The sequence below is a fragment of the Macaca fascicularis genome, chromosome 10 (assembly GCF_037993035.2).
Source record: "Macaca fascicularis isolate 582-1 chromosome 10, T2T-MFA8v1.1".
In the NCBI taxonomy this organism is placed as follows: Eukaryota; Metazoa; Chordata; class Mammalia; order Primates; family Cercopithecidae; genus Macaca; species Macaca fascicularis.
The window spans coordinates 16,322,460-16,337,357 of record NC_088384.1 but is presented as its reverse complement, the minus strand read 5'-3'; the positions used below and the strand labels follow the sequence as shown (position 1 = coordinate 16,337,357).

Here is a 14,898-nt window from a genome sequence, read left to right as displayed (position 1 = left end):
AAAGACACTCACTGATTGATTCTAAAACAGTGGAGAGTAGGGGGTACGCTGCAGGTCACATCTGCCTAGCTTCTCCTGCTCATTGGCCCAGTGGAATGAAAGTCCTCTTCCCTGCCATTTTGGGGTTTGGGCTGTGAGGTGACTGAGGGGCCCCATCTGGTAGCAGCTGGTTCTCTTGGATACCCACAGTCATTAGGCTTAATGTCTGCCAGTGCTTTCAAGTTCACAGTCACTTATACTCATGTCCTAATTTGGGCCTCACCACTTCTGGGAGGCAGGTGCCTGCAGATACTAGACAAGGAGACTAAAGTTCAGAAGGAACATAATTCACCCAGGGTCATGTGATAAGTGACAAGGCCACAACTCAAACAGACCCCAGACTAAAGTCTTCTCCATCTACCTCACTGACCCCTAAGTAGCTCCATAAAGCAAGGTTAGAGATACATGTATCTTTCTTACACCCCTGAAGAGAGCCACTAACCCACACACACACACAAATATGTAATTGAAACAAGTTTCATGAAACAGCCCTTACCTTTCCTGTGTGCCATACATTCCTATTTTCTTTGCTGTTCTATTTGCTTTCTTTGCTGTCCCTATTCCTGTTTATTTGTTTCATGCTACTCACGACTAAGGTTGCCTTATAATTGGTCATCCAAATTGGGACACTTTTGCAAGTGAAAGAGGAGCACTGCTAGTTATCCAGGGACAGCAGGCATGAACTGGATCTGTCCAGGGCACACCAGATGTATCATCACCCTGATCATAACCCAGTGTGTTGATGTTGAGACCCACGGTTTGAAGAGCTCTTCCTGGCCATGCGGCAGGGGCCTGTCTCAGTCTGTCTCCATAACTCGCGTCTTTTCTATCTTGTAGGTTTGAACGGTTCCGAACAGGCCAGACCACCAAGGTAAAAGGCTTCTTTTCTGTGACTAGATCAAGCCACGTTCATGGGAAGAAGGAGTGTCGTTCTCAACTCCCTCCCCCAGTAAACCAGACAGGGTGGTGCTGTTTTATCCAGGCCTAGAGAGAAATCCCCTTTTAACTTTTTACGCCCCTGTCCCTTTAAGGTAAATAAGGCTCCGCCACCACCTGATGCCCAAGGGTCTCCCCAGCCTCCCAGGGAGTCCAGTTAAGCTGGAGCCAGAGGGGAGGAAGGAAATCTCCTGATGCCCAGTCCTAGCTACTGAAGCCCTGGTGACAGATCCTTGGGCAAAGCTTGCAGGCCCCAGTGCTTGGGACAGCAAGGAACGAAGCTGCAGACAGAGGGGATGATCAGGGCATCTTCCTTCCCACTAGGCCCCAAGTGAGGCTGAGCCGGCAGCTGACCTGATCGACATGGGCCCTGAGCCAGCAGCCACCGGCAACCTCTCATCCCAGCTGGCAGGAATGAGTAAGTGTGGTTTGGAGGGCTCCAGCTGAGGGTACATTATGGTACTGTTGGCACCCCTGCAGTTTTTGGGGGTGCCCTTGTTATACACCCACGGCAGAATGTCAGTCTAGACCCCACCTTGCTGGGGTCCCAGGCTGAATCTTGCTGCAAGATGGGACACTCAGGGTAACTGCCCCTGGCAGCCGCACAAGTCCTGGGCCGCCTTGGATCTCAGAATCCCACCATCCTAGGACTGGCCCTCGACACTGAATTCTCCATGGCTTCCATCATCCACGTGAGCCTGGGCAGGTTCCTTAAACCTCCTGAGCCTCCCTTTCCTCCTCTGAAGCCGGAGTAGGGAGCTCGTGTATGAGAAGCGCTTAGACCGTGCCAGGCCCAGGTTGCACTCTGGCTGAGTAGCTGGCCATTGTCATTGTTATCACTGTGATAGGTTTTAATATAATTTACTGTCTGCTTCATGCCAAGCCCTAGGAAATCATTAGCATCCCGTTTTGAATCACTAATGCTATACTTTTGGAAACATTGGACTACCCATCTGATTACTGTCCTCCTGCCCAGCCACTTCCCCTAGCAGAATCAGTGGATAGCATTTTGCCTGTTCTCTGATGCTCACAGCAGCCCCAGGAGGGGTGAGTAAACTAAAGCTGGAAAGAGGAAGCCGCTTGCCCAAGGCCCCACAGCCAGCAGGTGGCCTGCCTCGCACATTCCCCCACCCACATGCCGCTTCCCCAGCACCAAGCCCTGGGCCTGGCAGCAGGCAGCTCAGCAGCAGCTCAGCACGCAAGGATGGCATGTGGATGGGTCCTTCAGGTGGCCTTTTTGTCCCTGCAGACCTGGGCTCCAGCAGTGTGAGAGCTGGCCTGCAGTCTCTGGAGGCCTCTGGTCGACTGGAAGATGAGTTTGACATGTTTGCGCTGACACGGGGCAGCTCACTGGCTGACCAACGGAAAGAGTGAGTGTCCTGGCCCTGCCTTGGTCCCCTGCAGTTTAGGTGGCTCTCTGCTGGGGAAAGCCTCTCTTGGGGTCCTTGAACCCGGCTTGATGGTGGGCACACCATGAGAAAGGGTATACGGTCCCTGCTGCACTCCCCTTAGGATCCCCTAAGTCAGTGCAGCATGGCCTGGGAGCCCAGTGGTCAGTTGACAGACTGCGTTCCTCACAGGCCGTGCTAGGTGGGGGATGGGTACCTAATGACCCACTGTATGCCAGAGTCTTACACAGTCTGATCAGAGGGGGAAACTGAGGCACAGAGAGGGGCAGGGTCGTTTGCCCCAGGTCAAGCAGCTAATATTTGGCAGCACTAGGTTAGGAGCCTAGGGCTGTCTGGTTTCAAAACACAGTGTCTCCACCCAGCCCCCTCTTCCCTGCACTGTGTATTGCATAGTAAGCCCTCCAGGAGCAGGGAAGTTTCCTGATAAATCCTCAGGGACTTTCAAGTCAAGTCTTTTTCTGTTGTTCCATAGCCACCGTTAATTTCCAGAGAAGATTAAGCAGGTTCTGTTGGCCTTGTCCCAGAACTGGGGCTCTGCCCTTCCCTGTGCACCATGCGTTTTCAGGGGGTGCTTTCAGCAGCATAGGCACGTGGCCTGAGTGTGTCCACCAGGGTCCAGCCCCTTGCCAGGACCTGTGGGAGAGCTGGCCCCATACAGGCTTGTAAGAGGAACAGTCTGCTTGGTCTTTTCTTCAGCCCTTTGCTTGTGACCCCCAGGGCTGAGCTCTGGGCAGCCAGGATTCTTTTTTTTTTTTTTTTTTTTTTGAGACGGAATCTCGCTCTGTCGCCCAGGCTGGAGTACAGTGGCACGATCTCCCCTCACTGCAGGCTCTGCCTCCCAGGTTCACGCCATTCTCCTGCCTCAGCCTCCCGAGTAGCTGGGACCACAGGCGCCGCCACCACGCCCAGCTAATTTTTTTTTTTTTTTTTTGTATATTTAATAGACATGGGGTTTCACCGTGTTAGCCAGGATGGTCTCAATCTCCTGACCTCGTGATCCACCCACCTCGGCCTCCCAAAGTGCTGGGATTACAGGCGTGAGCCACCGCGCCTGGCCGCCGGGATTCTTTTAGCTAAGGAAAGGTCTACATTATGGGATCCTCCCACTGACCCCACGCAGCTCCTTAGAGGTCGTTCTGGTGTCTTTTGAAACTTTGTCAATGGGCCTCCAGAGAGCCCAGGGATAGCCTCTCCAAACCCACAAATCCAGGTCAAATCTGACAGGCTGCAGCCTGCTGGGTCATTAGGGCTGCCCCAGCTGTTAGCTATGTCGTCTTTAGTCTGGGCAGAGTCCGTACTTTTAAGCCCAGGTACCCTGGGACCAGCAGCTCATGGTTGCCATGGAGTTAGGGTTGCTGCCAAGGCTACCCTGCAGAGACAAGCTAATGAATGTGGTGCGACTTGCAGCCAGGCAGGTGGCCCGTCCACAGAGGCCCCAGCAGGCAACACTGCTGGCCACACTGGAGAGTCCTGGCGCCTGCCCTGGTCACCAGCCTGGCTGAGGTTTGCTGTTGCACCATCATTCCTCTGGGGAGCAGGCCCTGGGAGACAGGGAAAAGCACACCAGGAGCTTGTCCTCTAGGGCCTGCAGTCTCACAGGAGTGTGACGTGCACCGAGACCACCGCTGTGAAGGCAAAGGGCTGCCCTGGAGGGGGCGCCAGGCTCTGTGGACACAGAGAAGGGGGCATGCAACTCTGCAGAGGGCACTCAGGGCTGGACCAGGTGCTGGGTGATAGGAAGGCCATTTCAGGCACTAGGAACAGCATGTGCAAAGGCTCAGAGGCAGGGTGGGAGAGAGGTGCCCTGGCTTCCGCACAGCAGCTGGGAAAGACGCCCTTCACACAGGGAAGGGGGCAGGATGCTGATGGGGCCCACTGGGCTACAAAGAAGCAATTGATTTTATTGTAACATGAGCAGGAGGGAACATGAGCAGGAGGGAGCACAAGAGGGATTTTTTTCTTATCAGATTTTCATCTTTGAAATTGTCTTCAGTTATGCACAGCTGAAATGACATCACGCACCTTCTCAGGCCATTGGTTCTCCTGCAGGCGCTCCCCAGGGCTTGGTTTCCACCCTGGCAGAAAACATCCCGCAGGCTCAGGCATGGACCTGAGCATCCATTTCCTCTTCCCTGTGTTCTCCTGCCTGGCTGACCCCTTTATGTTTCTGGTGGATCTTCCAGCTCTGGTCACCTGACTGGCCTTTTCTGCCTGCCTGGTGTCCAGCCTGCCCCTCCCTGTACCTGCCTGGCTCCCCACTTCACACCAGCCTGCAATCGGCTCTGCCTTGGCTTGCAGGGAAACCGGCTCCTTATCAGCCGCTGTTTCTGCTCCAGCCTTGACCACAGCTGGCACCGTCAGCCTTTCCTGCAGCCAGTCCCGTCCACTCAGTGCCAAGGAGCAGTAGGGCTTCCAGGAGAGCCACAGCAGGGATGCCTTGGCCAGGCCTTCACAGAGGCAGGGGTGTCCTTCCACCCTCTTCGCCAGTGCTGCTGTACACAGAGGCCTTGTCCACAAGGAGCACTTAGACAAGTGTCACCCCAGTGGCCCAGGTCCAGCCCCTGCCCACAGCCTCACTGGGACCACCTAAGGAGTGACCCTCCGCCCTCCTGCGCTGGGCGGGGGGCAGCAGGCGCAGGCCCAGGCCCAGGGGCCACCACCCAGTGCAGGAAGCGCAGGCTTCCTCCAGGGGAGTACTTGGCCCTCTACTGCCACAGGCGTGGCCCTCAGGAACAGCCAGGCTTCAGGGCCATGTGTGGGCAGGAAAGAAAGAGCTGGCAAGGAGCGCTTAGGAAGGGCAGATAGTTTTTTTGAGTGAAGGGAAAGCATCGGTTTCTGCGTGTTCCTGGGGCTGGGCGTGTCTTCTTCAGCCTTGCCCACAATGCGCCAAGCATGTCTTAGAGACCGCAACGTGCCACCGCCAGACCCTCAGTTAGCAGGCCTTCTCTGGGTCAGAACTGAGCGACCTGACGCCCCACCTCCCCAACCACTGGCTTTAAGGTTGGCTCCAGCAGAGCCCTGCCGTAGTGACTGGCCCACTTGCCATGGATGGGAGCCGTTTAACCAGGGAATGCCCCAGCTAGTGGTCACACTCCACCAGCAAACTCTGCCCCTGGTGGGACGGAACAGACAGCAGCACTCTTCAAAATGACTGCGTGGGAACTGGGGGTCATATTCAGTAAGCCCTTTTCAGTGGCAGCCTACTCCATTCCTGGAAAGCAAGCTGGTACTGCAAGAGTTAAACGTGATGCAGTCCCAGTTCCTGAAGCCTTCGGTGAGACCAGCCCCGCTTCGCTAGGCTTCACTAGCTTCACTAGCGTGTCAGGTGGCCTTGTTCATAACAGGAATCCAGGCCTTCCCCTTTGTGACCAGAATTCTGTGGGTTCTTCGCCTCAAAGCTGGACTGAGCCGGTGCTGATATCCTCTCTGGCGGCAGTTCAAGGCGAGAATAACGGGGCTCTTTCCCTGCAACAGGGCTGGGTCCCCAACACCTGCCCTGGACACCCCCACTGCAGCAGCTGGGAAAGACACCACAGCCGCCTCTCCTCCTCAGCCAGCTTCTCCTCTCACTTGGGCTCTTCTCTTGCTCCCCAGGAGACTTAACCTCACACACAACATGCCCCTCCTTGCCTCTCCTCATCTGCCCAGCAGCTGCAGGGTCAGCCTCTGCCGCTCCCAGCCCATCAGCCTTGCGTGCCGTCCCAGTTCCTGCCTCCCCACCCTGCCTGGCTGGCTGGCTGGCATCCCCCAGGGAGACATTTAGAAGAGCTGTAACGAAGCCACCTCCCATGCTGCTGAGACGGGTGGGGGCAGAGTATGGGTGGTCGTCTTTGTGCTGGTGAGCCAGTGCCAGACAAGATGGCACCGCACCCAGCAGTCTACGGATGTGTTTCAGCAGCAGAATGGAATCCCCTGTTCAAATACAACCTCATACAGAACCACAGTCTATCAAATAGGAAACAAGACTGCTCAAGAAAGGGTCTGCGGGGATTCTCATGAGCCGAGCGGCACTGGAGCTATTTCCCAGTCTCCTGAGTTTGGCCAATCCCGATCCTCGTCACTTATCAGATCCTAATTTCCAGAGGCAGGAAATGAGACCCTTTCTACCATTTGCGGGGAGGCCTGGAGGCTGGGAGCCCTCAACCTGTGCCCCAACCTGCTCTGTTCTTGCATCAGCCATCGGTAAGGGCAGTATCCAATGGCTGGGTGGTCTCTGTTTCAGGGTAAAATACGAAGCCCCCCAAGCAACAGACGGCCTGGCTGGAGCCCTGGACGCCCGGCAGCAGAGCACTGGCGCGGTAAGCAGAGGGGCCCTCCTGAAGGAGGTGAGGGAATGCTCACCCACTGGGTGCCGTTATAGGCCGAGCACTGGCCCAGCACATCCGCAGGCCCTTCCTCGTTTGGCCCTCAAGTCGGTTCTTTTTGGCTAATGTGGTTATTGCCAGTTTACAGCGGAGGAAACCGCTAGAGAGGCCAGGCCATTTGCCCCAGCTCGCAAGCAAGGATTCAGACCTGAGCCTGACTTGAAACTGGAGACCAGTGGCCCGGGCTCCACATTCCAGCTCTGCCACTTACCAGCTATGTGTCCTTAAGCAAATGATTGGCCTTTCTGACCCTCAGTCTCTTAATCTGTACATTGGGGCTTATCCTAGCACCTCTACTTGTTTATAATAGAAGTGTGAGAGGATGCATGTAGGGAGCTTTACATGGAGTTAGAGCCCGTTCCATAGTACTCCTCTCTGCCTCTCAGGAGACTCTTGATTTGCAGGAGTGTGGGCAGAGAGGAATAGAAGAGCAGACCCTAAAGCGGCGGGGAGAAATGCAAGGGTGCTGTTTGAATTCCGTTTAGTTCCTTGACTGTGTGTTGAGTGACAGCCACTTGTCCAGCACCAAGCACACTTTGTGGGTGACCCCCACACCCTTTGGCAAGACCTCCAAGAACCATTCTCTCATGCATTTCAACGTGTATCTGGATGCCTTTCAGGCTGTGTGAGAATTTCTGCTCCAGTAAGTGAGAGACAGAGCAGGTCCTATGGGAGACGGTTAGAAACGGCAGGACCTGGGAGTCAGGGGGAATGAGGGTGGCGGACCCGGGGCTGAGGAGGCTCGAGGCAGCATGGGGACTTCTGAGGCCAGTGTGGGGTTGTGGGTAGAAAATGAAGCTCTAGGGGTATATCAGGGACCAGGGGACCTCAGGGCAGCTAGGAGTCCTGTGGATAGCATCCTAAGTGAGGTGGAGGCCGCAGGGTAAGTCTTGAGCACAGGAGGGACTTGACTTGCAATCTAAAAGATCAGGATGGAAGCTCGGAAAGCAGGGAGGGCCGGGCGCGGTGGCTCACACCTGGAATCCCAGCACTTTGGGAGGCCGAGGTGGGCAGATCACTTGAGGTCAGGAGTTCAAGACCAGCCTGAGCAACATGGTGAAACCCCATCTCTACAAAATATTTAAAAATTAGCCAGGCATGGTGGCGCACACCTTTAGTCCCAGCTACTCAGGAGGCTGAGGTGGGAGGATCTCTTGAGCCCAGGAGGTGGAGGTTGCAGTGAGCTGAGATTGTACTACTGCACTCCAGCCTGGGCAATGGAGTGAGACCCTGTATCAAGAAAAGAAGGAAAGCAGGGAGGGAGGAGTTGTGGAAACCGTCCAGGCCAGTCCACTGTGGGCAAAGTCCTCGTGACTCCCAAGGGCACTCTGTCTCCGCTCCTGGGTCTCCCAGCATCTCAGGAGCCATTCCCAAGTGAGAACAGGGCAAGGTAGGGGACACTGGGGTTGGCCACCTGGGCCTCTCATGTACAGAGGTTGACTCTACCACCCAGTGGGCAGCAAGAGAATCCGGTACCTTCCATGTGTGGTGGTGTGTGACCTGCCACCAAGCAGAGCACGTTGCACACCCATGTCACATCCACTGCACACACCAGTCAGAGCCTCGTCCTTTTTCGGGTGTAAGCCATCATTTGCTGAGCCTGTGCTACGGGCCAGGCCTGCACTAAGCACTTTGCATCCCCTCTCTTAGCGAGTCAAACCCTTAGGGTATGTTATTATCCCATTTTACAGATGAGAAAACTGAGTTCCAGGGAGCGGTTAAGTGAAACCACAAGTGTGATATCCTCAGCATGGTGCCTGGCACACAGTATAGTATTACGGCACTTAATTTTTACAGTACCTCCATGTCCTGATCCCTTTACAGATGAGAAAACTGAGGCTGAGGACTGGGAGATACCCTGCCCAGAGTACAGGTGTTGTTCTGCCTGCCTCCTAAGCCACGCTGGTAACCTTAGAGCTGTGAAAAGCCCTAAGTGCAAAGGAGAGTGAGTGGAGGTGTGTGTCTCCCTCCTCAGCCTCAGGCTTCCAGTGTGTCGGGATTCATCAGAACTGACATGCTGGTAGCCTGCCGTAGGAGCTCTCCTCTCAGGCCACCTGGCCTCTTGTGGTCAGAGGTTGACTTCACCGCCCAGTGGGCAGCAATCCCAGCCAGTCCACCCCCACTGTAGCCCAGAGACAGGGTTCACTTCCCCAGGGATGCACAGCAATTCAGGCATGACTAGAACTAGCGCCCAGGTGTCCTGGCTCCCACACCAGCTTGCAACCCGCCCACAGAGAGAAGACACACCACATAACTCCACTGGCAGCAAAGAGAAGCTGAGAAACCGGTTAGCACTCACTTCTCTCTGATATAACCTGGGAGATTTAAGCCATTTCTGCCAAATCAGGGTATGATTTCTTAAAACTGTGAGCAAATGCCTGCTCCTGGGGTGCTGGAGTCTGGCTGGTGGTAAGGCCTTCACCCACTAAACCGTGAGAACATGATTCCCAACGGCAAAGTACAAAACGGCATCGAGACCAGGCGTGGTGGCATGTACCTGTAGTCCCAGCTACTCGGGAGGCTGAAGCGGGAGGATCACTTAAGCCAGGAGTTCGAAGTTATCATGAGCTGTGATTGTACCACTGCACTCCAGCCTGGACAACATAGTGAGACTCTATTTCAAAAAAAAAACAGAATCAAGTGCCAATTGTGGGCAGCCCATGTTCGCGCCCTGGGATTCCGAGCAGGACTCACAAGTCGTGTGACGAGGTGGTGGTGCATGCTGTGTGCCAGGTTGTAGTTCCTTCACTCCCTGACGTGCCCGCTGTGTGCCGTGTGCCATGTGCCAGGCCCCATGCTGGTCTGAGTAGGTTGGGCCAGCCAGGCACAGGGCGATGGGCTGGGAGCAGGACTCTCGTCTCCCTCCACTCTGGGGCCCTAGGAAACTGCTTGTGTGCCATGGATGAATGTAAGAAGGTTGGATAAACTGATGTTTATAAAACCTGAGTGCCCATCACACCCCACTGGGAGCCTCCAGACCATCTCCAGCCGCCTGCCCTGCTGTCCTGGGGTCGCTGAGGCCCAGCCTCTGGGATCTTTGTGGAGAGAGTTGAGAAGCTTTGTTTAGTTTGCTGTCAGCTCTGCCCCAGCCTACCCAGGGCGCTGGCATCCCAGAGTTGTTGTGGTTCACCCCCCGGTGGGTACCGCAATGCCTGCCTCATCCCTCTGCACCGGCCGCCACATCCACCACACAGACCTCCACACACCACACCTCCACTCATACACCTACACACACACCCCTACACACACCCCTACACACACACCACACACACATCTGTACCCACCACACACCCCTACACACACACCACACACATCTGTACCCACCACACACACCTACACACACACCACACACACATCTATACCCACCACATGCACCTACACACACCACACACATCTACACCTACACACGCACCTACTACACATAAACACATACACACCTACACATACACCTATACCACACACATCTACACCCACCACACACACCTACACATACGCACCTACATTCATACACCTACATACACACCCCTACACACACACCTACATACTCAAACACCTACACACACCACACACACATCTATACCCACGACACACACCTGCACACACATCACACACACACCTATACCCACACCTGCACACCACACATACCTACACCTACACACATACACACCTACACATACACCTACATACACCACACACATCTACACCCACCACACACACACATACACACCTACATTCATACACCTACATACACACCCCTACACACACCATACCTACACATGCACCTGCACACCTGCCACACCGCACACCTATACCCACCACACACACCTGCACACACACCTACACATTGATACACTGACACCTACACACACCTACACACCCCCTACACACACCTACACACATACACCGACACACCTAAACACACACCCCTACACACGTCTCCCAAAGTGGCAGCAGGCCTCCTGACCCGAAAGGCGCACCCCTGTTAGAAGCTGCGCCCTCCAGTGGCCCTGGCGTTGCCGGCCCTCCACCATCATCGTGACTCTCTCTCACCCAGATGGGAGGCGGCTGTGAGAAGAGCCTCAGTGACTGGATGGTGAGACAAGGCATGGTGAGCAGGGGCCAGGCCCGGCCGCCAGGAAAGCTGGGGTTGCTCGCAGGGCTCCTGCCAGGCGTGGGCGTGGGGCACTGTGCTGCTGTCCAAGGGAGTGGGACCCAGGAGAAGACCCAGAGGAGCGAGGAGGGGCAGCTGAGGGCCCTGCGGCGCCCCAGGGCTCAGGCTGTTCCCGGGTTGGCCCGGCTAGCCCAGCTTCCACAGCTCCTCTGTGCCCAGTTCCCACTCTTGAGTCTCGGGCAAGGGCAAGGTAGCCCCTCTGGCAGCTAAGAGGCGATGGGGATAGCGGAGCGGGAGAGGGAGCCGGTGTGGGCAGCTGGGCGCTGGCTGCTGCCACTGCTGCTGGGAAGTCGGCTCCTGCCTTCTCTCTGGGCTCTACTCCTGCCTCAGGGGTCCTCAGGTGCTGGGTGACGGAGCTTGGAAACCAAACTGGCCTGGTTGGGGAAAGACTGTCTTTTCTAAAGTAGCTAACTAGTAACTAGTGCTATTAGTGCCATCACTGATTAATTGTAAATAGGAACTGGCCTATCGGTTTCTTGAGCATCTCCTCCATGCCAGGCCCTGTGCTAAGCTTTTGACATCCCATTTCATCCTCACAGCCACCTGGACGGTAAGTACTGCTGCTAGCCTCACCCTAAGGACGAGGGAAATCAGGCGCGGAGAGTTAAGTAACCCGCCCAGAGTCACACTGTGTTAAGGGGTGAGCCAGATCCAGCTTTTTCTGAGTCTGAAGCCTGTGCCCCTGACCTCCAACTGGAGTCTGCCACCGCAGAAGCCGCTAGAGGAGAAAGCCCCCAACTCCTGCCCCTGTGTGGGACCATCGTGGCACAGCCCATGTCTTTGTGGCCCAAAGTGAAATGTCGCCATCTGTAATGCCGCCTCTCTGGGTCTACCCACCTGGCCTTGTCTGGTCAACTTGGCACCTCTGCTCTCAGGCCCTGCTATGCCCCCTTCTATCGTGAAGTCTGCGTCTGCAGAGGCAGCAGGGAATGGAACCTGGGGACCCCCGGCCCACTAACCATGTCCCCACCCCAGCCTTCATGGCTAGAGAAAATGCCTGGGGTCCGTCCCTGGGCTTGGTGTGTCTTTTGTCAGGTGCTCCTGAGAACCTGCGGCATAGCCCCTGCCCCAGGCCGTTGCCCAAAGCCCCTCCTCCAGCCTAGAACGCTTACCCGCAGGGTGTGTCGGAACTGGGGTTCCTCTCCTCAAGGGGAGGGAGCTCCCTCTGACCCCTGGCCCTGCTCCAGCTGCTGGGAGCCCTGTCCCCTGCTTACTCTCCTGGCTCTGCACCTCCCTCGCCCACAGCCTGGCACAACGGGCCCAGTGGTGGGTCCGGGCAGCTAGGCAGCTGAGCCTGGGCTGGGAGGCTGCCCAGGGCCACTCAGCTGCCGGGCGCTGAGCTAGCACGTCTTCCACCTTGTCACCCAGGGCACTGCCCTCCCTGCCTCACCCTCTGCCCTTCCTTCCAGATCCCAGTCACCCAGGCCTGCCTCATGGAGGACATCGAGCAGTGGCTGTCCACTGACGTGGTACGTTGGGGCCCAGTCAGCTGGACGCAAAGGCTCAGGCCCACTCCTCACCCACACAGCAGGAGGACCCGTTGTTCTCACCAAGAAATGACCCACGGGGCCAGGGTATTCTTGTATAGCATATAGCACCCTGAGAGCAGAGGGGCACACTTAAAGTCCCCATCTCCTGCCACCTGCCCACTTTGTGTTTGGCACACCCCCTCCCCCAGAGAAGGCCTGGGCACAGTAGCCTCTCAGCTGCTTCCCAGAGCCTGCTCCCAAGGTGAGGTGCCAGTGGGTGTCGGCCCACCTTAGGGATGTCGGGGCAGGCTAGAGAGGCTAACCGAGGAAGCATAACGGCGCCAGGCTCCTACCTGCAGTAGCTCAGGAGACTCCAGCCACTTGCAGAGAAAACCCATCCCCACCCTGTTTACAGATCAGAAGACTGATAAGCAGCTGTCCTCTAAAGGGAAGCACCCGGGAGGAGGAGGGCGGGTGCCAGTCATGGGGACCCCAAGCCCTGCCACCCTCTCAGGGTGCAGAAGAGGCAGGGCCAGACCCAGCTTCTCCATCCAGGGCTCCTACCCCAGCATCTGCCATCCCCTCTCTGGGCACCAAGGCCCACATGGGCACCTGGGCACTTCAGGCCCAGAAGCCGCCTTCTGCAGGTGAAGAGACCGTTTCTGCCCAGGACTAAGCCACAGGGCACGGACTCAGGCTTTCTGTCTGGTGGCAGAAGCCTCACCCCTCCCTCGTTTGCAGTGTTAGCATGAATGACCCTCAGCCTCTGGGTGTCAGCCTTTGCCCCCAGGGGTGAGGACCGTCCACCCCTTGTGACCCTCCCAAGGAAAGGAATCAGCACTCATCAAGGACCCGCTGGGCACCAAGTGCTGGGCTTGGCGTGTGACATATTATATCATTTCAGCTTCCCAGCAACCCTCCAAGTTAGCTTCAGCCCCCACCCCGCCCCCATTTTACAGAAGGAAAAACAAGGCTCAGGAAGTCAGGTGCCACCCAAGGAGGGCCCACGGCTCAGGGAGGAGCCCAGGTCCAGGTCCTGGGACCTGGGTGGCGGGGGCATGCAGAGACTGCTGGGACCCAATGCTCAGGTTCAGCAGGGCCGGAGCTGTGGCCCCACTGCCCCAGGCTGACTGTGCTGCGGGCCCCGCTAACCTCTGCCTCCTTTCTTCTGCCTTCCCAGGGGAATGATACGGAAGAGCCTAAGGGGGTCACCAGCGAAGGTAGTAGTCCCCGCCCCTGCCCGCCCGTTCCTTTCCCCAGGGCTCTGGCCTCAGAGCCCACCCTTACCCTCACCCTCACCCCTTCCTCTAGAATTTGACAAATTCCTGGAAGAACGGGCCAAAGCCGCGGATCGATTGCCCAACCTCTCCAGCCCCTCAGCTGAGGGGCCCCCGGGTCCCCCACCTGGCCCAGCACCCCGGAAGAAGACCCAGGAGAAAGATGATGACATGCTGTTTGCCTTATGAGTGTGGGGTCTGGCACCCTGCAGCCCAGGTCCCCACTGCTCTCACACCCTTAGGCTGGGACCTCCCCCCCTCCTCTGGTGTTAAGGCTGCTTTGGGGGTGGCTCGTTACCCCCTTTTTCTCCTCTTTGAAGATGGAGCTGCCTCAGCTGCGGCTGGGGGTGTGGAGGCAGTGGGATGAACTGGGGACAGGTCTGCACTGCAGTGGGATCTGGTTGCTCTGCCTCCTTTCCCACCCCAGCTGACCATGAGACTTTGCTGAGAAGTGGAGGCCCCAGGACAGGCTGGCTGGCTGGCTGACCCAGTGTGACTCTCCTTCACTGAGTGATACCCTGCTCCGGGCCCATGCCCCATGGAGCCCTTCAGAGCCCACACTGCCAGTCGAGGCCTGGCTGGAAGCTGGCCACAGTGGAAATTGTGCCGAGCCTGTTGTCCATTCCCCGCTCTGCTGCGTGGGGCCCCATGGCTTTGGCTGGCCATCAACGGCAGGGTGTGGAGGTGTGGAGACCCTCTGAGGAGCTGCAGCGGCCCAGGTACGAAGCTGCAACTCTGCTCGCAGTGGGCCAGATCTCACCAGCCCCAGCTGCAGGTGAGGCTTCAGGGGCCGCTGGGGCCCCACTGCCCCTCCACTGCCTTGTCCTCCATCCTTCCTCTGTTCCTTCTGGCCGGGCACCACAGCACTGGGGCTCACCTCTTGGTTGATCCTCTTGTACTGGGAGGGGTGCCTTTTGTGTCCCCAATTAAAGGTAGAAAACCACCCTGCTAGCAGCATTGTCGAGTCTCCCGGTGAGAAATGACTTCTTGGCCTCACAGAGGCAGCGACTACTTTGGGCAGGGCTGGGGGCCACCCGAGAGGTGAGCATCTGTAGATGGTGCAGGTGGAAGGACAGGAGCAAGCACCCAGCTACACTACACAGGTGCCGCACCTCCCACCTCACATGGCAGGCTCCAGCCACCGCCCCTGCCCGGAGGATGCATGCCCTCCCCAGCTGACATCCCTCCCTCCTCGAGGCACTTCACGCTGCTGTCCCGTGAGGCCAGCTTCTG

The 14,898-nt window shown here is 56.9% G+C and overlaps 1 protein-coding gene across 12 annotated transcripts in view; it reads left to right on the top strand.

The window, feature by feature from the left end:
• Positions 1–14,622, top strand: part of TOM1 (target of myb1 membrane trafficking protein) — a 48,675-nt gene extending 34,053 nt beyond the window's left edge. For 4 of the 12 annotated variants that reach the window (XM_074003890.1, XM_074003893.1, XM_005567470.4 and 1 more), the window contains 7 exons: positions 877–910; positions 1,300–1,393; positions 2,225–2,345; positions 6,607–6,682; positions 12,329–12,388; positions 13,569–13,608; positions 13,700–14,622. In XM_074003890.1, the coding sequence (XP_073859991.1) occupies positions 877–910; positions 1,300–1,393; positions 2,225–2,345; positions 6,607–6,682; positions 12,329–12,388; positions 13,569–13,608; positions 13,700–13,854 (580 nt within the window). In that variant the 3' untranslated portion in view covers positions 13,855–14,622. Of the gene's footprint in view, positions 1–876; positions 911–1,299; positions 1,394–2,224; positions 2,346–6,606; positions 6,683–10,802; positions 12,389–13,568; positions 13,612–13,699 lie in introns of those variants that run through there. The other 8 variants (XM_074003889.1, XM_074003892.1, XM_005567469.4 and 5 more) reach the window with 3 other exon arrangements.
• Positions 14,623–14,898: the final 276 nt, after the last annotated feature.